This window comes from Solea senegalensis, linkage group LG16 (genome assembly GCF_019176455.1).
Source record: "Solea senegalensis isolate Sse05_10M linkage group LG16, IFAPA_SoseM_1, whole genome shotgun sequence".
In the NCBI taxonomy this organism is placed as follows: Eukaryota; Metazoa; Chordata; class Actinopteri; order Pleuronectiformes; family Soleidae; genus Solea; species Solea senegalensis.
In genome coordinates, this window is record NC_058036.1 from 15,401,525 (window position 1) to 15,423,773 (window position 22,249).

General features: G+C 39.8%; 2 protein-coding genes across 2 annotated transcripts; one reads left to right on the forward strand and one right to left on the reverse strand.

Annotated features, from left to right (window-relative positions):
• Window positions 1-69: 69 nt before the first annotated feature.
• Window positions 70-11,662, reverse strand: gyg1a (glycogenin 1a). Its single transcript, XM_044046962.1, has 7 exons — window positions 11,503-11,662; window positions 7,573-7,708; window positions 6,314-6,488; window positions 6,047-6,209; window positions 4,927-5,053; window positions 4,204-4,441; window positions 70-2,726 (listed from the first exon to the last, which is right to left on the reverse strand). Exons 1-7 carry the CDS (start codon window positions 11,642-11,644, stop codon window positions 2,544-2,546), a joined length of 1,164 nt encoding a protein of 387 aa, XP_043902897.1. The 5' UTR covers window positions 11,645-11,662; the 3' UTR covers window positions 70-2,543.
• A 2,511-nt stretch (window positions 11,663-14,173) lies between these two features.
• Window positions 14,174-21,935, forward strand: pls1 (plastin 1 (I isoform)). Its single transcript, XM_044046961.1, has 16 exons — window positions 14,174-14,409; window positions 14,662-14,752; window positions 15,579-15,739; window positions 15,829-15,958; window positions 16,544-16,676; window positions 17,071-17,152; window positions 17,561-17,726; window positions 18,322-18,464; window positions 18,547-18,639; window positions 19,376-19,577; window positions 19,873-19,951; window positions 20,483-20,597; window positions 20,683-20,816; window positions 20,933-21,056; window positions 21,136-21,269; window positions 21,362-21,935. Exons 2-16 carry the CDS (start codon window positions 14,683-14,685, stop codon window positions 21,498-21,500), a joined length of 1,905 nt encoding a protein of 634 aa, XP_043902896.1. The 5' UTR covers window positions 14,174-14,409; window positions 14,662-14,682; the 3' UTR covers window positions 21,501-21,935.
• Window positions 21,936-22,249: the final 314 nt, after the last annotated feature.

A 22,249-nucleotide genomic window follows, 5' to 3' on the forward strand; every position in this document is an offset into this window, starting at 1 on the left:
TCATCAGTCCATGCCCACCTGCAGCGGCACACCTGGACCCTATGGTATGTAATAAACCCAAAACACAGGTGTTTTTGAACCACCAGTTCTTTATTAGCACTTTGACAAGGATGCATGTTTAACAGCTATGGGACACTTGCACCAGTGTGCTGCAGGATTTAGCAATCAAGATAAATATATCACATATGAACTTGTATGTAAACCTTGTTGGAAGCTTACAGGGAAGTGTATCATGGGAGTAAAGGATTGTGTTTCCATATTGCCAGAAGTTAAAGAGCACACATGCTGGAGTGAGGTATAGGAGGTGTTCACAACAGGAAAGGAAGGGCTCAACATTAATTTTGTGCTCCTTGCAGCAGTTACAGTAAATGAGGTGGTGTTTTAAACAGTGCATGGCAAAGCCGCTGCTTAAACTACAGATAGGAAGTGATTAAAAACCCCAGGCTGTGGCCTAGAGATACACAAGGGATGTAACATTCAGGGTGCAGATGAAGTGCATATGTTTTCCCTCACAAGCACACACAACAAAACACTTGAATACAGTACTACAGGATGTAGGTGGGAAAAAAAACTTCATTACTGACCATGTTGTAACAAAGGCAGCACGACACAAGCGTAGCTCTACTACAACACCAGATATCACACAGCTGACGTCACAGGGAGCTGGTGAGTGTCAGAGGCACAGATAATGATGTTTATCTAAGAACTCTGCTGAGGTCAACACTGTCCGGTTAAAGCAAGATTGTCTCTTAACTGGCTGAGGAGAATAGCATAGACTGAGAGAAGGGAGTGAGTGGTTGCAAGCTGCATATTTCACTTGAAAGTGGTTTAGTAGGATAAGAATTGTGGTTGGATCCAGAAACAACTTCCAAACTTTCAGCCATTCACTTGGCCCACTATCACTTTCCATAGCTGTTAAAATTTTCTACAGATTAGGAAGACTCGGGATTATGAATCCATACCCATCAGACACTTTAAAAAAAGAATAGTTAGACATTTGAGGAAGTTTGCAAATTCCCTTTGTGTTCAAGAAAGAGAGAGAGAGAGAGAGGATACTCTATGACGTTGCCACCACCAGAGACCAGGGAAACAGCTGCGGCTCAAGTAATGGTCACAAAATCTGCCAACCAGCATCTCTGAAGCTCACCGATTTTAAAAAGCTATCGCTCATATAATCCAAATGGCTGCTTCATCACCACAGGAAAAGCACAGGTGTTAGTAATAAGATTAATTATGGCTCTGTTTAGTTCAGGGAAGTTAGGACAGAGCGACAGTGACAGCAAGACCTGCAACTCTGCTGTTATTCACTTGATGACTCACAACCGTGCTCTTCCAACCATTCATGTTCTCACCTAGGGCCGGGTAACAAACCAATACTTTTTGTTGTATGGACCAAACTTTGGGCTGGGAGTCGAGCTTCAATACTTTTGTGGTATCAACCATGCCGTTTAGCACCTAATATTAAAACTGCGTTGTCATTCGTATCTAATTTCAGTACCTAAGTCAAACTTATCAGCGTCTGTGATCTCACAAAGTCCTGGTATCCATATCGACACCTAATTGCAGATATTGAATCAATACCCAGCCCTATTCACACATATGGGATACTTAGTGTCTCCAGTAATCTTACCACACACACACAAAGGCCCCAGTCAATCCAGGACTTGAACCACAGACCGTGAAGTGAGGCACCAATGTTAATGACCTCATGAGCGGCCACATGACCACACATAATGTCATTGATACACTTCAGTGTTTGTTTTGAGGAGCTGGCAGGTGGATTTTGTTGCCATTACTGAAGTGCATCTGCAAAAGTATTTGCATAAAATCTCACAAACGTGTGCGTCCATCCAGAATTTAAGAACGTTAACTCGAATCCAAAAGCCAATTTTTTAATGGGAATATTTTAAAAACAGCCCATGCTCTAGTTGCAGCCTCTGTCAATCACAGCCGACAGCTGACCAGCGAGAGAGAGAGTGCAGAGCGCGAGGTGTGAGGTCAGTGGAAATACTATTGATTTAGCTCTGGGCGGAAACTTTGCCACTCTGACCAGACAAACATTTGTGAGAACGTCCATGTGTAACAGACCGAGAGAGATAATGTTGTAAAAATAGCTTTGATTTCCAACCACAGTGCTGAGGTCACTAATGGGACAAGTCGCCTGCCCGTGTTTCCCGTCTTAATCCTACACAAGCTTCATATTTATCATACCGACCCATGAGTGGCTTCTTTATTTAAATATCTATTTATATATATATATATATATATATATGTTCTCTAAATTTGACTCAAATTAGCAAATTTTCCTAACATGTCAGACTTTTTTCCTTTTTAAAGAGAAATACAGTGAATGGTGAGAGCGTGAGAACTGTGTTTTAAATTTTACTCTCAGTCATTCATACACACTGACAGGATGCAGGCTGAAACTTCACTCAGTCACCTGCAAAACAAGCACCAGTGACTGGCTGAGCCGCGGTGTGGTGAAGCCCCCCCGACCCACACAGAGCCTCTCTCTCCGACCGTCGCGCCCCCTCGCCCGTCTGCTACTTTAAAAAGGTGTTGAGCTTTTTCTCGATGTGGGCGAAGGCGTCATCGCCCATGTAGTCGATCTGGCCGTCTTCCCATCGCTGCTTCCTCTCCTCGGACGAAAGCTGGCGCGGAGGAGGGGGTGGAGGAGGAGGAGCAGCGGGCTGTGACTCTTCTCTCACCTCCTCCTGAAGGTTACCCTGTGCGACAGACACGAAGAGAAGGGGGAGGAATGAATTAACAGTTAAATAAAAGCCAGAGCAATACTTTTATAAGGAGTGATTCAGCCATGCCTCAGCTTTCACTCAGCTGCAATTTCCTCAAAGGGGAATTATCTCGAATCTACCCTCACGACATAAAATGCTCCGTGCAGACGTTTCATCAAAGTCAACATGCAACAAGGTGTTTTTAATAACACATTTACAGCAATATTTCCAAAATGTAAGTTGTGACAAGATGAAGCATAAAGTCTTCCTTGGAGCAGGAAGTACAATAACAAAGGGAGTTCAAATACATTTAAGATCTCTCCAGACTTGACTTATAGAAAATTAGACTGTACACTCTCTGCATACGAGTGTCGAGGCTTAAAGCATCCACATTACACTTAAGTGTAAGCTGCAAATGGTATCTAAACTGAATGCCAAACTCATAAAAACACACGTGTAGGTACACGTCTTCAACTCGGAGCTTCCTCCATCAACTGATAACATCAAGTCATGAAGACATTATTGTGTAGACCTGAACTATTAAATCCTGAGACAATTAACAAAAATGTCATCTTATAAATGGAAAAATTAAGCAATAAGACAAATGGTGTCGCCTGGTTTGGTATAAGCAGTTTAAGAAAACTTCTGATCATTTTGGCGGTAATCGAACAATACCTTTGTGATATTGAAAGACTTGGTATTGAACTTCCTGAGCTTCACCTAATATCAAGTCATTCAATATCCAAATTTGGTACCGAAGGAATTAATCTCATCATCAGCATGCTGTTAAACCAACACCTAAAACTAAAGAATTTTACTGTTAAGTGTGAATTTGTTTGTAAAAACAAATTTAGAATTGGTAGAGAAGAAACATTTTAGAGAATATTGTCACATCAGTTTAATTTTACTACGCCATCTTTAAAAAAAACAATTACAGACCCTAGGTTTAATGTCGCCAACGTTCGGGCATAATCACTTTTCTGTATAAACATGTTGTTGCAACACAATGACACACAGCTTCACGCTCCCTGGCAAAAGCAGCAGCAACAGTTGTGTCATTTCCAGTGAAAATTAGTCAGACACCAGAGCGACATCCTGCCTAGAACTTCCAACTATAGGCAAGCAGCTGCTGCAGAGGCATTTGAACACAATGGACTTTTACTTGTTGCCACGAAGACTAAACTAAAGCTTTCCAGCATTTTAATGTGAAAAATCGACTTAAAAACTCTACAATATGCGGTGCTTTAACTGCATGCTCGCTGCATACCAACATTACACACCAGATTTTGAAATACCTGCCAGGAAAATGACGGGTTCACTCACTGACGAGATGTTTCGAAATAACTCAGGACGTGACAATTACGCAACATGTCACAACAGATAAACACATGCACATCCAATCCCGCCACACCTCAAACTGAACACTTGTCGTTTTCTCACACACTCAAACACCAAAAACCGCTGACCCTACCTTGTGGCTCTCCTCTTCAAAGTCGCCACTGAAGGGTGTTTCCCCGTGAGCCTTCTGCAGCAGCGGCACCACAGACTCGGTGTACACCTGCCACCACATGACAAGGTAGTCCGGGTGTAGGTGACTCGAGTCGGGCGACAGGGCGTGACCTTTGACCTCGCCCTTCTCAGCGTCATAGGAGTAGTTCCACGGCTTCAATTTGCCCAGGAAGTGCACCACCTTCGCATTGCGGCCGTACCTGTCCAGAAAAGCAGGTTGTGGGAATGTGACAACGTGTCAGTATGCACAAAACTCGGGCCAGAAACAGGATTAATCAAATTCAACTATGAGCCCATGTGGGCTGGGTTCAAGAAGATGGATTTTCTGAGTCATATTATTCACGGATAAAGATCTGGTATCGATTCATAAAGTCCTTTGATGAATATTTTCATAAATGCCATTTCCTGTATCCTTTGTGAGCTCAGATAAACTAACAGCAGAGAGACAGAAAGAGGACACTGGAACAAGCGCTGTGTGAGAGTGTGTGTGCACATGTCTGAAATAGGCACAACTTTTAGAGGATTAAGATGTGGTTTTGGGGTTAGAATTGGGTTAGGGTTAGGCATTTAGTTCTGATGGTTAAGGTTAGGGTAATGGGCAATGGAGTGCATTATGTCTGTGAGTGTCCACACAAAGAATGCAATCTGTGTGTGTGTGTGTGTGTGTGTGCGCTAATGTACTGACTGTTTGAAAGCTGGCAGGTAGGAGTAGATGGCGATACTGCTGAGGTTGTAGATGAAAGGAAGGTGTTTAGTAATATCTGCCGTTGCCCAGGTGTTAAAGAAGCTGTTTAGAACCCCCTGATCTCCACCTGTAGACACACACACATATGGAAAATTATTATTACGCATTCGGTGAGGGATAACAATGCACGTAGACCCTGCTTGTTACAACACTTAGGGTTAGTCTAAGGGAGTTGCCGATGGAGAGTGGAGGTAGAAGATCGGTAGAGGATCTGCTCGTGCCTGAGGTGAATCCGCCTCCATGGCACACAATTATTTACCTCTCAAGTTTCCTACACCTGCCATTTAATTCACAGTGTGCCAGATACACCTGGCTTTTAAAGGGAATAATATGCTTGACTTGACTGATGTTGCGGCCAAAACACACCTACAAATCATACAAAACGCTTTTGCACCTTGCACCTCATTATGCACCGAGATTGCTCGCCATGTAACAGGCAAAAAAGGAGTTAGCTACACACACGCACACACACTAATGCTCTTTAGACTATGCACTATAGATCACTTTATTAGGGCCCCATGAGGCTGGTGTGACATGTTAAAGGACACTTATCTAATCTCTCCTCTCTAGCTGACACATTACAGTGACACATACCATAATTGTCCTTTCTTTCTGTATAAATAGAAACTGTGTCGATATGGCTGTCAAAGGATAACCACAACCAGACCTTATAAACAAATCAAATGTAGGCTATAGTCATACATATATTCTTTAACTCAGTGTTTCCTGACCCCGGTCCTCGGGGAACACTGCCCTGCATGTTTTAGACGTTACCCTGCTCCAACACACCTGATTCAAATGGTCAGCTCGTCATCGAGCTCTGCAGAAGCCTGATAACAAGCCATTCATTTGAATCAGGTGTGTAGGTCAGCATCTAAAACACGCAGGGCAGCATTTACCAAGGACCAGGGTCGGGGAAACACTGCCAAAGCCATTTAATTCCAATTGCTTAAATTTGTATTTTCATATAAGTAAAGTAATATTGAGCCATGACTGCTGGTCATGTTGGTCACATAATCTGCATCCTCTGGTTCTTCAGATTATGCCCTCCGGTGCTCACCATCAAAACTGCCGTTTTCCTCACAGAACGCCAGCAGCTTCTCGTGAGTCTCATTTGACGGCGTGAAGACGAAAACCCCCGAGTTGAAACAGTCTGGCCAACCGGGGTCTGGTGCTGCAGAGAGCTCCTCCCTCTCAAAGAGTTCATCTATATTCGACAGCACCTGAATACATTAAACCTACATGACTTCACACAAAAAAAAAGTACATTCAGTTTTCTCTGATTTGAATGCAAATCGTTAAATTATTATGATTGTTGTTTCCTCACCACTGTGTCTGCGTCCATGAACACACACTTGCTGTACTGTGTGAGCGTCCAGCAGTGCAGCTTGGTGAACGTCACTCCCAGGTCCGGACGCTTCATCAGAGCCAGATGAGCCTCGTCGTCCGAGTCCATGATGTTTACCAGACACACCTCGTCAAAGATGGAACCAAGTACTTCCCTGTGACACACACAAACACAACGTGTGATCTATACACCGTCTCTGTCCTCTGGATGTATCGGCAACGTGGGCAAAGTCACTTTTTTTGTGAGTTAGCATAAAGCAACCTTACAGTCTCCTGTATCCTCCAATCCCTAAAACTCACATGATAAATCTAGAACACCAGCGGTTTACCCCAGAGAATTGTATTAAGAAAATGATTAAATAAACAACCAAAGTCAGTTACAACAATGTCTTAAACCTTTTCTCCCAGCCCTGCCCCTACCACCCAGGGAGTGACATAATACATACAACGGCACCTGTGTTCAATTTACGTCAAGGTAGTCAAATTGTACGACTGTGTAAAAATCAAGGGCGTAGGTTTGTGTGCGGACGGTGGCGACACATCCCTACCAATATTTGGAGAAAGCCAGATTGTCCCTACCAATATTAGAGACAGGGTAATGAGTACGTGTGCGCAAATTCTGTGAGCGAGCGGAGTTTACGAGCGTCAGTGAACGCGTCACAGCCGAGCAGAAAATATCGCTGCGAGTCACAGAGGAGATGAGAGAGCGCGGTGAAACCTAAAGCCACAGAGGCAAATCTTTTTGTCTTTCCCGTTCTCTCTGGCCTGCACAAACTATGGCTTTTCCAGACATTTTTGAGTGGGTTAACGTGGATTAAAAACTCTTGAAACTGCATGGAGGTCAGGTCTGGTTCCCGGACCTGTGTGTTGGTCAAGGGCACCCGTGAACGAAAGACTGTTGAGTGAGGGAGACAGTGAGGTCAGGGAACCTGCTGCACTCCCAGACTTATCTGGTGACACTTGCATGGGGACGCGAGGGCCCTATCATGACTGTGTACAGTCCTCGTTGTTATTTTAATCACAAACAATGCCGTTTTTAATATAAAGAGTAGACATGTCATTTGCAGAAACGAGTGTTAGAATGAATAATTCACAGTGAAGGCTCGCTCTCTCTCTCTCTCTAATACGCTGTATTGGTGTATGCCCCCCACTTGGTCACCCCCCACAAAGATAAGATTATAATTCGAAACCCTCATTGGCACACACTATCGTTTTACTCTGCAGCAAGCTCTGCTTTACCTGCATGGTTCTGCAACATGAGGTCCCACGAGCACAACCAGCTTCTTGGACGTATTGTGGTTTCGTAGCGACTGTCCGAGGACCATCGCTCCTTTGGCGTAGCTGTCATTGGTGGCCAGCGTTACGAAAGCTTGGTCTGCTTGGACGAACACACAAAACACACCATCATCAATATTATTATTGGCCGTACGAGTGGTTGAAAAACATTATTTATACAGTTTACAGTCATATTAATTGTATTAGCACCCAGTGACGGTGAAACTTAATAATGAAAACAAGGTGTTTCTTTACACATTAAAACGTTCGGTTTGTAGACAAAGCAGGACATCTGAGAAACATTTCAACGTTTAGAAAACTAATCACTTAACTGACACCTGAGAAAAGGTTTTGCTCAGGTTTGAAATATGTCAAAACTATTCTTATAGGAAGAGAGTAGTTTATGCAAATAATGCTTACACTTAATGAGATTATCGATTATACCTGTAAGAACCACAGCTCCACTGGGTAAATACTGTATGCAACTATCACTGCCGCAGTGGGTGGAAGTGCAACATAGAGCAGAGACCCACGGTGATCCTCTGCTATTTCCTCAAATTTCCTGCGCATTGTTTTTGCCGTCAGGCTTACTTCCTGTACTACGGTGTCAAAGTGGATGAATATTAGCTCAAAAATGCTCTCTGTATCACTCACATGTGGCAGTTGCAGCTTTCTGCACCTTTTACTTTTACACGTGCTATTGAAAGGTATAATAATATGTAACATTTCTGCATTACATATTATTATATAATAAAGGAGACTAATAGTAAACATTTTGTTCTTGCAGTACATTTGCCAAACTTCCTCAACACGTAGTAGAAATTCACATTTCTATTTAAGGTAACAAACACTTTCATTTTTGGCTGCATTTCAATGACATCATCCCCAGAAATGTCAGAATGAGGAAGGAAATATTCATGTTGCCTTTTGTTTTTTTTTTCATGTTATTTTGTGTATATTGTCATTAATGTATCGTGACCACTCATTGTTATTTGTTGCATGTTCTCTGCCATCAAAGCTCTCCCTCAACACTGCTTCCAAACTAAACTAAATCCATTTACAGTATATTGTTTTGACTGAGAGGCCCCTGGTGGCAGAAATCCCATACTGTGCATTTAAAGTGAATAAACATCTTCAGCGAAAGAAAGCAGATTATAGTGCACTAATATGCACATAAAGTCTGTTAATTTGAGTATCTTAGATTAAATCATAAGACATTTTCCCAACTGTCCAAACGACGCAAACTCCCAAAGTCCTGGCTGTAGTGAATAACCCACTGCAGCAGAATCAGCATGTCCCATTCATGTGGAGGACAATTGTGGGGTCTTCAGTCTCCAATGAATCCCCCCATGCATGCATTAACGACAGCAGGGAGGAACCCAGTGAGTTGCTGCTCGAGTGAGAGTGGGCGCAGAGCCAGCAGCAGTCGTGTCAGACGTGTACGTGTGTGTGAGTGTGTACATGTTGTCATGGGCTTCAGGGGGAACGTGATTGGAGTGGGAATAGTGTCACATGTTTCCCGTGGTCCGATTCAGTGACCTACAAACCAGCTGTAAACGACGATTAAACTATGAAACGCATGGGCTGCCGATGTCAAACTGCAAGGCCCAACAGGAAGCGTGGGGACATGTTGTGACAGGGTTGTACATGAATAAAACCTCATGACTTACACACACCTCTGATATTTGTCCCTGATATGGGCACAAATATTTATGGATAAAAGATTGCAATTACTTGTTTAAACACTGCATTTTTTTTTAAAGTTTTTATGACAATGATTATTTAATCTGGAGGTGCTTGTCAATGACAAAATTAGCAGAAAAGTGTCCAGAGAATATTTTTAAACATGTTAACGTCAAGCTTTCTACATGAATATAGTTGTGCAGAAATAACAGCAGAAAAAAACTACACTAAGAACAAAAAGTCTTGCTTCCTAAATGTAATTGCTCATAAAATGATGCTCTAACCCTGTTAAAAAGTAATAATAGTAATTCAAGAGAACAGCTGTGATGTGTCTTGCTTGTCACAGCATTAGAACAACACAAAGTACACAGTCCACACATAATGCACGTCCTCACACAGAAACAAGTCTGTCAAGTTAACTTCAGCGCCCAAATCATTCCAGGCAGTTAATGTCTTCTTTAAAAAATAAAACTGCACTTCACCATTGAAAAAAAAAATCTCAGTCTAAGAATGCTCTTAACCTCTGAGGTTGGGCAAACGAAAGATGTATATATATCGGTATCGGGTATCGGCCCAATAATTGATACCGATATATATATATATATACTGTATATCGGCATTTGAATATCCAATATCAAGCATATCTATATATAGAGTTTTTCACTATAATTTGGTTTGGTAAGTGTTGACAAGGCCCTCAAAGAGTACATTATGTTGAAAAAGAATAAGTGTGCCCTAATTATTTGACTAACTGTAGCACCCCAGTTGTAAATAAACCACTCTAAATTCAACTTAAGAGTAGGTATGAAACTAATAATTATTTACATAAATTGATCAATGTGCCGATTATTTCCTCTAATGTTGGTGTTCTAAAATGTCTTGTTTTGTCCACAAACCAAGATGATTCTGTTTTAATGATTTTTTTTTGTTATATGCAAATAAACCGGAAAATATTCACATTTAAGAAACCGAGAAAAAACAGAGAAACTCAAGCAAATTAATCGATTATCAAAATAGTTGACGATTTATTTAGTAATCAGTTTGTTTTGTTTTGTTTAAGCCCTTTATGAAACTGCAGTGTGCACTTGACATGGTGAAAGGATCCGTGTTGGTGGTGTAATGCGAGTAAGTCGGGTTACAGTATGCAACTTCCACTCTTGACTGTTGGCACACAAATAAGACCCGAGCACGGAGAGAACCAGTCTGCTAAAGTCAGCCAGGCAAAGTGATTACACAACATGACTGTAATGCAGATGTATCGTCATTATGTAAGCGCACATCAGTTGTAAGAATATCTCCATTAAAGATAAAGACAAGATAAGATAAGTGAAGATAACGAGTACAATCAACAAATAGTGATATAACTGGTCAATAAATCCAGTACAATTTGAGATTTGAGAATAACAAGATATGGTGTGAGTATGTGTGTGTATATATATATATATGTATATATATATATATAGACATATATATGTGTATATGTATATATATATATATATATATATATATATATATATATATATATATATATATATATATATGTATATATATATTAAAATTACTTTTAATAAGTAATGTTTCCGATTTCCAGTTTCTTAAACGTGAGGATTTAAGTCTTTGGTATGAATTAAATACTTATCCGGGTTTTATTTGTAAATGACATCTGCAGGTGGAACACTTTCCATTTTGTCATTTCCTAATCTAAACAAACCAAACACGGGATGAACTGACAAAGCAGTCTTATATATTAATAATGAATTGATACTAATTTGTATAACTATTTTTTGGGGGGAAAGGATATTTATTTTCCCTTTTTGTAAAGTTTTTCCTTTCTGTGTCAATAGTGGCGTTCAAATGGTGTTTAATTTTGAAAATCCGAACCGGATGTGCTGATTTTATTGATCGCTAACTTGACTTTGGTCCATCTACGCTGCAGTAATTCATTACTCGCTCCATCACGACACTGTGAGAACAAACACAACATGATGACAATGACCCGTGTGTGTGTGTGTGAGAGAGTGCGCGTTCACACTGAGCAGCAACAGTGCAAACGCTGCACCTGCTCGTTTCCGCTGCGTCTCGTTTATAAACCGCGATGGTTCGGCAGGTGAGGCCAGTCCGTGCAGCGCCGGTCCAGTCAGAGGCGGCCCGTGTTCCGGTGTCAGTGCGGAGGCTGCGAGTGTCCGCGAAGCCGCGGTGTATGTCACTTACCTGACATGGTGCAGTGACGAGGGTCCGCCCGGGGGTCGGGGGTCGTAAATGAGACGAGAGAGGTTTTGCACTGCGAAGGACAGAAACGCAGTAGCTGAGAACAGTCCAACACAGGAATTAAGCCCCACATTTTCCGGATCATGTGATCACTGAAAGCTGACACGCCCCTCTTAACTATCTCTCCTCTCTCTCTCTTTCTCTCTGGTCTATCTCTCAATTTAAAGCTCCAATGCAGAACCTTTGGTGGTTTATTAATGCTTCTGTTTGGTCTTTGTTATAAAGGAGTATTAGGTACGGAAGAGTATTAGGGCCACATGTAAAAAACACAAAACAGAAGAATTCTGAAATTAAAGTCAGAATTCTTTTTTAATTTAGCTTCTTAAATGGGAATAAATTCTAGTTTCTGGGATTTTTCATCTTCTTAAATGTGTCAGATATACAGCAGAAAGAGAAAGTTATTAAAATAGTGTTTATATGCTATGTGAAGGCCACCATGTTTCCCTGGTGCTTGGGACAGGCAGTTGAGAGCAGAGGTGTCCTGCGTGTGTTGCAGCCTGCTGCCTCACCATTAGATGTCAGTATTTTTACACATTTGACCTTTAAAGGTCAGGTAGTACAAACAGGAGGATTGACAATTCCATTCCCTTCATCTGCAACAGAAATATTATGGCCCTTTAATCTAAAAGTAGTTTTTGTAAACCTAGTATTTGTTAGGATTTAAGATCAGCAATTCTTGGAATTTAGTCTATCTGTGTACATGCTTGTGTGCCTCAGTTTCCACCTGTTACACTTTTACCGGATGATCTGATCCTGGATCAGGGTTCCTACACTGTGGTTGCTACATCAGTGACTGGAGGTGGAGTCCATTATAGGAGGAGGGAGTAACCGGAGAGCACCTCAGCATCACAGAGGGAAACAGGAACGATCAGGTATCCTGAGAAAGAAAAGACCTGAGGCAGAGATAGAGGGATGCATTCACCGTGTGGAGACAAAATGTAGATGCTGACTTTGACTTTGAAGTAGTGAACAGGTTTGAAAAAAAGTGGGACTATGTCTTTCCTTTTGAACAGTCAGAAGTAAGAGGAGAAATTAGGGGGGAAAGAAAAGGGCTTCATAATAAAGGAGATTGGGGAAGCAGAATAAGGAAGAAAGAGCCCAAAACTAGTCCTCTGCAAGCTTTTCTTTCCTGGACTGATCTTCCACAGGACTCTATGCTCTTCGGCCTGCATGGAACTGAATGTAAGCTCCTTTTATTATTTTATTGCATTAATTGTGCAGGTTAACTTCTACATAATATACAACTGATACTGAAATATGATATCACCTCCATAATATTTCCTGACTTAAACAAGCAGGTCAAATGACACAGATTTAGGAACAAACGCTGCAATTTTTTGTTAAAAAACTTTTCAAAAGGAAAAGAGAGATAAATTAAAAGTAACGTTCTATAGCATTGTTGTGTTTTTGAATAAATAATGAGCTCTGCAGTGAAGTGGTAGTGCTGTTGTGAAGTGGGGCAGGTTCATCTGAGTGATGATGCTGGCTTCTGTGCCTCCGGTTACAGGTCATTGTGTTGACACAGGCCTTCATGTTTTAAACATGTTCCACAGAAATGTCAAATGTGACACTGGTCTAAAAAAATAAGAGGCAAAAGACTTATGGAATTAGGAATTATATGAATACAATATTTATTTATTGAAATTCCTTATTTAACTTATGGTTACTCAAATTTCCTTCTGAGCTTTACACTTTTGGCACTATTTTTCATCACATTTTCAAGGTTTTCCCCATACAGCACTTCAAAAGACAACTCTAAATGTCACATTTAACATAGGTCATTATCATTTATTATAATCTTTGTCAAATCAACCTGTTTGTATCAAATCTAAAAGTTTATCATGTCATTGTCAAGTTTAATTTTTGTAAGTTGCTATATATATATTTAACGTGTCACTCTGGAGGGTTTTTTAAACACTTACACTCCAGTTCTGTTAAAAAAGGAATTATTAGCTCTATGCTCCAAAATAACCTGACTATGATGTAAAGTAAGAAATATAACGAGAGAAAAGTGGGCATTTTCCAATTAATTATGATTTTAGTGTACTACAAATGCGAAAAGCTTTTGTAGTAGTGAATTCATTAGTGGTTCATTTACCACTGGGGTGCTAGCTTAGCTTGGCCTTAGCGTTAGCATAATGGCACTTTTAAAGCTCAAAAGTTTTATCAATTCTTTACGAAACCCAAAATTAAATGTAGAAGTCTATTTTTTCCACAGGTGGTTTAAGAGATTTTTGGTCAGTGTTGCCAGCAGAGACTTCAGGAAATTGCTTTGGCTGAATAGTCTGACTTTTTGTGTTGAGCTATGCTAAACTAGCCACCTGGCTTCCCATCTGTTTATTTTCCTCATTTAACTGTCAGGAAGGTAGCAAACCTCTCTTCCACGATGTCAGCCTTGTACCTTTGCACCAATGTTGATACGGCTTGCACCTATTTTATGGTTCGTTCTTCAAACTGTTAAAGAGGAAATCTGTTCACAGACTAAACACTAAAGGTAATGTCTTCCTCTTTTTTGTTTTAGTTTATCATTCTATAAAGTTATAAATCAGACTTATACCTTTACTTTCAATCAGCTGCACAGAAAGGACAAACAGATGAACCTTTCTTGACATGATGACACAGCTGTGGTGTTAAATGTTAACTGTCAGACGACGCCTGTCCCAGGGTGCAGGCCGGCCAAAGGTCCATTCCGTGCCTCTGCTGAGTAACTCCTCCTAAGAGAGATAATCACCTCTCCAGCCTCTCTGGGATCCAGCTTCCTCTTTGCTCAGGTCTCCAGCTTCCCAGACCAGAGGGATCTGCACTGAGGGGCTTGGAACTCAAGACAGGACACACAGGCTCTTATGAAAGGTATGTCTTTCTGTTATTGTCCAGTCAAGAAAAGAACTGAAACCATATTATGATATGAAAGTTAAGACCGCAGAGGATTTATATGGACATATCTATGTGTGTGTGTCCTATGAAAGGTCACGCAACTAAACTGGACAGATCTTTATTTTCCTTTGTCTCAATTTTCTTGAATTCATTTAAGTGTCTAAACAGATAAAAAAAAACAGCGTCTACATTACGAACAATACAGAAAACTGTGCTTGAATGTTTTAGGTGCTTGAAGCAGAAGCCACCATGGCGAACCATGTTACACAGATTTCCCGAGATGACCTGGAAGAACTCAGAGAGGCCTTTGATAAAATTGGTCAGTTTCACACCCGCACACACACAAAAGCAGCCATTTTGGCTGAGAAAAGAAATACCTGCATTTACTTACTTTTTCCACATGAAAATGGCTCCTGTGGAAAAAAAGGTCACTTTTTTTTCAGAATTTTACTGCCTACCATAAAGCATTATCTTATGTAAGACATTTTTATTGTGTACTGGTGTATGTGTGTGCGTGATTTTCAGGTGTAATAATAAGATTGTGCAAAGTATGTGTATGATTATAAAAATGTGCTTGTAATTAAGAGCAAAATATGTAAAGGACATCATCTATCCATCACCCAATTATGTTGTGAAATCAATACAAATAGGAGCCAGACTTTAAAATGACTGTGTTGTCATGTGTGAACATGTTTGGATGACCATTACGTAACCAGAAAGACAAAGTCACCCAAGAGATTTTATGATATGATGCATGTGAAAAATGAGGTGGAGTGATTTCATAAACATCATCCAAGTGTATGTAAGCAAGTGTGAAATGAAAGATCTTCATTGTTATTATACTCAGTTACAATGAATGTGTGCATTTCATTTTAAATAATGGAGAACAATATTTACAATAATGATTTAATAATAGATTCATTATTATTTGTTTAAAGAGTATTTATTCTCTTATCGTTTTTCCCAGGAAACAATTAGGAAAATAAAGACCAGATAATAAAAATCCTCATTTGCTCTTGCTTTTATAATCCATGGATGATGTTTACGAATGAGTCTTCACCTCATCGGATTTAGATTAATATTTTTATAATTGACTCACCATCTATATCTTTTGTTTGCTTCTGCGTGTGTATGTTTGCGCTCAGATATTGATAACAGCGGATTTGTGAGTGACTTTGAGCTTCAGGAGCTGTTCAGAGAGGCAAGCTTCTCCCTGCCGGGCTACAAGGTGCGAGAGATCATCGAGACCTTCGTGGCTGGAGACACCAACAAGGATGAGAAGATCAGCTTTGAAGAGTTTGTTTCTGTAAGTTCAGGTGGCACAAAAATACACGTGGACCCACAGATCCATACACTGCATGATGGAGTAACACTGCCTGTTCATTGCCTGCTCAGATCTATCAGGAGCTGAAGAGCAAGAAGTTCAGTGAGACGTTTAGGAAAACCATCTCAAGGAGAGATGGCATCCGATCTTTTGGTGGAATGTCCAGGAAATCCAGTGAGGGAACCCAACACTCTTACTCTGGTGAGAGTGATGGTGCTTTGTATGTGTTAGAGATAGTTTTCCCCTGTTCTAACTGTTATTGTTACTTACCCTATTTGAAACTTCAATTTGCTTACGTTGGACTGAAGTCACAGAACTGACCATTTCATTATGAAGAAATGAGAAATATATGTGCATTGATGTGCAAGTTGGTAGTCCAAATTCTACGACTCATCATACCCATTAAACAGTGATAGTTTAAGCTATTTTTACATTTTCTTTTTGACAACTGCTAACACACATGTTGCCATCATAGTAGGGTAAAACATTTAGATACCACTGTTTTTTGTAAATTAGGATGTTGAGCTCTGTCACTTGAATATAAAGGTTGCTATGCAAGAGAATCTAGGACTCTTTATGTCTCCATATTTTGAAGTTGTGAGCTCTAATTATTGTATTGCATTGCACCTGTGACACAGCATATTTAAACTCTTAAAATATCAATTTCTTTGCATACAACTACATTCTAATGTGTTTAATAAATATGAGTGATTAAGTAAATTCTTGCCTGATTTTTTCAAGGTACAATCATTACAATCAACTAATTTTCATCCCTCCTGAGTTTAGATGAGGAGAAGGTGGCTTTTGTAAACTGGATCAACAAAGCTTTGGCCAAAGATCCTGACTGTGATCATCTGCTACCCATGAACCCCAGCGGCGAAAGCCTCTTCACCTCTGTCCGCGATGGCATCCTGTTATGGTAAAACACACAAACGCCACACTCAATCCAGTACACTTAATGTAGTTTATTAATATAGTTAATGTAGTTGATTTATTGTGCAGTATGATGTTTGATGTTTTGTTGCTAATAAGAATTTTATTTATTTCAAATAAAGAAGACAAATGTGAGATATTTGACCGGAAAAATCAACAAATTAATGTTTAATCTTCTGGAGATGTTTAATAACACGCTGCTAAGCACAAATGGGGCAACAGAGGTTAAAGTGAGAAATGTTGTGTTGCAATTTTATGATGTGTCATTTCTCCCTTTCTTCTTTTCTGTGTGACACTGTGTGAGGATCATTCCACAGAGTGAAAATGACTCACCTGTCATTGATCACCTCACTGGAACTTTTTCTTTTGTTGACTTTCAGCAAAATGATCAACCTGTCTCAGCCTGACACCATCGATGAAAGAGTCATCAACACCAAGAAACTCACCACGTTCAAAATGACTGTGAGTTTATTTAAGAGTCATGCAGAAGAGCACGTAACACGTTTATAATACTGGTATTTCTAATAACAACAATTCAGTCATTCAGCATTTGAAACTAATGACTTGAAAAATCACAAACTACCTTTTAGAATGTTTTTATTCCTTGATTATTATCATTATTATTATTATTGTTATTATTTACACAAACACTGATGTGTTAAATGAAAGCAACAGTTTAATTTACCAATGGTTCAAGATATTTTAATTTCTTTATATACTGTTATATTGTTGTATTATAATCTGGTAAAATGTACCATGACCAGATTATCATAAATGCTATGTGATATTCTCATCTGCAAAATAAACAGTGACTCCAGTTGTGGTAATACAGTATGAAAGTATTGATACATGATTTATCTGCATTTGTAGGAGAATCTCATCCTGGGTCTGAACTCAGCCTCAGCCATCGGCTGCACGGTGGTGAACATCGATGCCCATGATCTGATGGCCGGAAAACCCCATCTGGTCTTGGGACTTCTGTGGCAGATTATCAAAGTGGGCCTGTTTGCTGATATAGAAATCAGCAAGAACGAAGGTCAGCACACGTGTGCATGCGCACAAACACACACCCCCAAACTGTTGAGCTCAGCAGAAGAGAAATGTAATGATAGTATAAACTTGTCATCATTGCTTTCCCTTTCTTTTCTCGCATCACTTGCATCTTATTTGCATGTGGAAACAAAGGTTTTACGGAGTGGATGGATGTCTGTTGGAAATATAAACAGTTTAATATTATCATATATCATCTTGGCCAAATGTGTATCATTTAGGGAACTGCATACACTGACACAAAAAATAGCTAACCACTTTCATCACCAGCATGTTTCAGTTTTCAAAAATCTCTTTTTTTTACTACTGGGTTAATAAAATGTAAGTTAAGCATTGTTTGATGTGTTATTGCAACTTTAACTATAGTATATGTGAGCTTAAATTAACTATGTGAGGACAAATTCTACTAACAATGTCATTTAACAATCTATTTTTTTTTTATCTATACACCCCCAATAAAACAGGAACCGTGTTTCTTTTACAGAGTTTTACTATCTCAAGGCATAAAATTAGTTTATGGATAATTTTCCTCTGACGGCCTCTTGCTTTCATTTTACACCAACTGTGGTTGTTTCCTGCAGGTCTCTATGGGCTCCTGAAAGAGGGAGAAGAACTGGACCATCTGCTGTCTCTCTCTCCTGAGGAGCTGCTACTCCACTGGGTCAACCATCATCTGCGCAACGCAGGAACCCAGCCAATCAGTAACTTCAGTGGAGACATCATGGTGCCCTGCAGAACCCACACACACACACATAAAAATACACAAAGACATTGTATGACCCCCTTGTTGTGTTGTGTCACTGTAGGACTCGCGGGCCTACTTCTACCTGCTGGACCAGATCTCATCCCATGAAGAGAACAACAAGATGAGAATCAAAATCGACATGAGCGGCCTAAATGTGAGTCTGCTTCTACATTCCAGGCCAAAATGATAGTTGTGAAGGTGTAAGTTGTGTGGCACATGTTGATAAATGAGACAGGACAGGTATTTTTGGCTTTTCATGAGTTAAAGTTCCAGCAGGGTTTATTGGCAGAATTCAAAGCCCACAGGCACGTTTGCATTAGTGTGGGACCATTTTAAAAATAAAAACTACTTGGTTTTTGTAGCTACGTTATAGAAGGACCCTTTTCTGCAGAGGCAGCCATCTTGCTCCCCCATGTTTCTACAGCTGCCCAAACAGATGTCAATAATTCTTACACACGGGATCTTTAAAGCTCTGTTGAAAAAACTGATATCGCTCACACACATACACACACACGTACAAAAAGATACACACAGCGTGATAGACATAGAGAGAGGAGGAAGAAGCAGCGCTGTCTTCTACAACACACAACTTACCAAAATACCAACTATTTTGGTAAGTTGTGTGTTGTATTTTGTCTTTTAACATAAGGTTTCTTGAGCAGTCTTCATTCAGAAAACTCAATTGGAGCTGTGTGATGGAGGCAATAGCAGCAGCTGTGATTTGCACATGCAGGCACATAATCAACTCAATTTTAAGTCGTACTGAACGTCCAGGTTTAATACTAACAGCAGAATATGGTTTGAATGTACAGTAACTGTGGTATGCTATAGTGTATTGTGTCTGAATATACTGGGCATTTACATAATGTGCGTTTCATGTGTATGTACAGGAGCCTGATTTGGAGGAGAGGGCAGAGCTGATGCTGCAGCAGGCGGCCCGGCTGGACTGCAGACAGTTTGTGTCTCCGCACGATGTCACGTCTGGAAACAGCAAACTCAACCTGGCCTTTGTGGCCAATCTGTACAACATGCACCCCGCCTTGCAGAGAAGTCAGGCCAACAGAAATGGCATAGAGATTGCACACATAGCAGGTGAGATATACCGGTCAATAAATAAATAATGTAGTCCAGTGTAGATTGACTGGGTGTACACTCTCAGATTATAATCTCTTTTGCAAGTGAGATGTACATGGTCATAAAACACTGGCACTAACCCATTGAGTCCAGAACATTCACTTTGATGTGATTTTACAGGGAACTGATGAGAGGGTTTCAGGGCTATATATGATGGGATATAGCAGCCGTGAATCTTTATGAATGATAGGTGATCAGTGAACTTATTGGGAGAAAATTTGACCCTGTTCATCACATCTTCATATCTTTGCAGGCGAGTCCAGAGAAGAGAAAACATTTCGCAACTGGATGAACTCTCTAGGTGTCACTCCGTATGTCAATCATCTGTACTGGTATGTCACTGGTTACATCATCATCATGATCATTACCCTTATCGGGAGAGGGGATACAGACATAACATCCATACACTTATTGTACACATCTGCACTGCCCAGTACCAACGAGGCTGTTGTCCTATCTTAATCCTCTAACAATTAAGCAAGGAGTGCCTTGGTCAAGGGTTATTGCTTTGTGTTATTTTATAATCACACAAAACTGAACTTGTTTTCCTTGTAGTCTAAAATTAATCATTAATTTGTATAAAATGTTATCATAATTTAAAATATGCTTAGGTCAAGAGTCCATGTGACTCAATGGAGAAATACTAAGTCCTGCATTGATTGACTTACTTATTTGCTGGCCTTAAAGTCATCAAATATAAACCAGTCCAGTTTAAGAATAACCTTAATGGTGGCTGAGTCTTTTCATGGATTACATTTGTGATCCAGAGTACACGTGAACTCTTAAGAGTCTCTGAGAGATGTATAGAAAACATACAGTCTATGGTGTTTTGCGTAAACGTTTTCCTCACATTTGTTTTGCAGTAACCTGCGTGACGGCTTGGTGATTTTGCAGCTTTATGAAAAGGTCCATGTGCCTGTGAATTGGAGTAAAGTCAACCATCCACCTTATCCTGTCCTGGGTGCAAATATGAAGAAGGTACAACTACTTCTAAACATACAAAATACAAAAAATGATTTGTGTGTTGTGGTAAATAAAAGCAATGTTCTGATACACATTCTAGCTGGAGAACTGTAACTATGTAGTGAAGCTGGGCAGAGATGTAGCACACTTCTCTCTGGTTGGTATCGGAGGAGAAAACATCAACAATGGCAGTCCTTTGCACACTCTGGCACTTGTCTGGCAGCTGATGAGGAGGTACACGCACCATCCAGTGTCTTGGCACTTTTTATTTGCTGTAGTCATAGTAGTTTAGAAAGACTGATTCTGATTACTGCCATTTCAGTTATGCTTCCTGCTTGTTATTTCTTCAGGTACACGGTGCAGGTTTTGTCAGATTTGGGTGATGGAGAAAAGATTGGAGATCAGATCATCCTTAACTGGGTCAACACCACTCTGAGCCAGAAACGCAAGGACTCACAGATCAGCAGCTTTAAGGTAGTATGTGGCTACATATTGTATTTGAGTAGAAATATTTCTATGGGTCCATTTGACCTTTTGTTCTTGTTCTCTGCAGGACAAACTGATCAGCACCAGTCTCCCAGTGGTTGACCTGATTGATGTCATTGCTCCTGGTACAGTCAAGTGGGACATGGTGAAGAGAGCAGAGAACGGACGGCTGAAAGATGAAGATAAACTCAACAATGCCAAGTAAAATCAAACCCTGTTTTTGTTTCCTACTTCTTCGCACGTGTCACTTGATCACCACTTCTGACTCCTCTCTCTTCCTGTTCCTATCACAGGTATGCGATCTCATTGGCCCGTAAGATCGGAGCTCGTGTTTATGCACTGCCTGATGATTTGGTTGAGGTGAAACCCAAGATGGTGATGACGCTGTTCGCTTGTCTCATGGGCCATGGTATGAAAAAGGCTAACCACTGAAAAACAACGGAAAATACAGACACGAACAAACCTGGGAACCAGCTACCAATATTATTCCTGACAGCATTATACTTCCATTGGCTTCATTTCTTTTTTTTTTTCAGCGTTCATCATCTTTGTAAATCCGCTGACCTTGTTGTGATCACTTAAAAGAGGCATTTAGATTCTAATAAGTATTAAGTATCTCGTATTGTACAATTATTTGTGTCTTTTTGTATAGGAAAAAATAAATAATTTCCCATTCACAAAGTGAACTGTTTGTGTATCTGTGATTTAACATAATCAACGAATTGCTCTTTGTTATTTACTCCTTGCCTCATGTACCGACTCCTGCGATGTGAGCATAAGAATCATACACATTATTTCTCTATCAGCAATGCTGTAAATGTTGTGCACTGATGTTGCTATTTAATTATTAAAAAAATGTTGACTGGACTGAATCTCTTTCACCCTCTGTGTGTGTGTTACTTGATTTTTCACAAGATACATTTAAGCATAAATACATAAATATTTATAGAAAATAATACATTTTAATTAGACAAATAGAGTAGTTTGTTTAAATTTAATCAATATAATATAATATATAATATGATATGATGTGATATGATATGATATGATATGATATAATATAATATAATATAATATAATATAATATAATATAATATAATATAATATAATATAATATAATATAATATAATATAAGAGGAAATAATACCAACAAAACAAAATTACTTTTGTTTTTAAGAAGG

What these genes read in the sequence shown, in the direction of transcription:
- gyg1a (XM_044046962.1), bottom strand. Translation starts at nt 11,644, where the DNA reads ATGATCCGGAAAATGTGGGGCTTAATTCCTGTGTTGGACTGTTCTCAG. An exon ending in CATGTTGCAGAACCATGCAG is followed by an intron (nt 6,489 to 7,572) that starts GTAAAGCAGAGC and finishes TGTGTGTCACAG; the next exon opens with GGAAGTACTTGGTTCCATCT. An exon ending in TCATGGACGCAGACACAGTG is followed by an intron (nt 6,210 to 6,313) that starts GTGAGGAAACAA and finishes TAATGTATTCAG; the next exon opens with GTGCTGTCGAATATAGATGA.
- pls1 (XM_044046961.1), top strand. Translation starts at nt 14,683, where the DNA reads ATGGCGAACCATGTTACACAGATTTCCCGAGATGACCTGGAAGAACTC. An exon ending in TCACCACGTTCAAAATGACT is followed by an intron (nt 17,153 to 17,560) that starts GTGAGTTTATTT and finishes CTGCATTTGTAG; the next exon opens with GAGAATCTCATCCTGGGTCT. An exon ending in TATGTCAATCATCTGTACTG is followed by an intron (nt 19,952 to 20,482) that starts GTATGTCACTGG and finishes TTTGTTTTGCAG; the next exon opens with TAACCTGCGTGACGGCTTGG.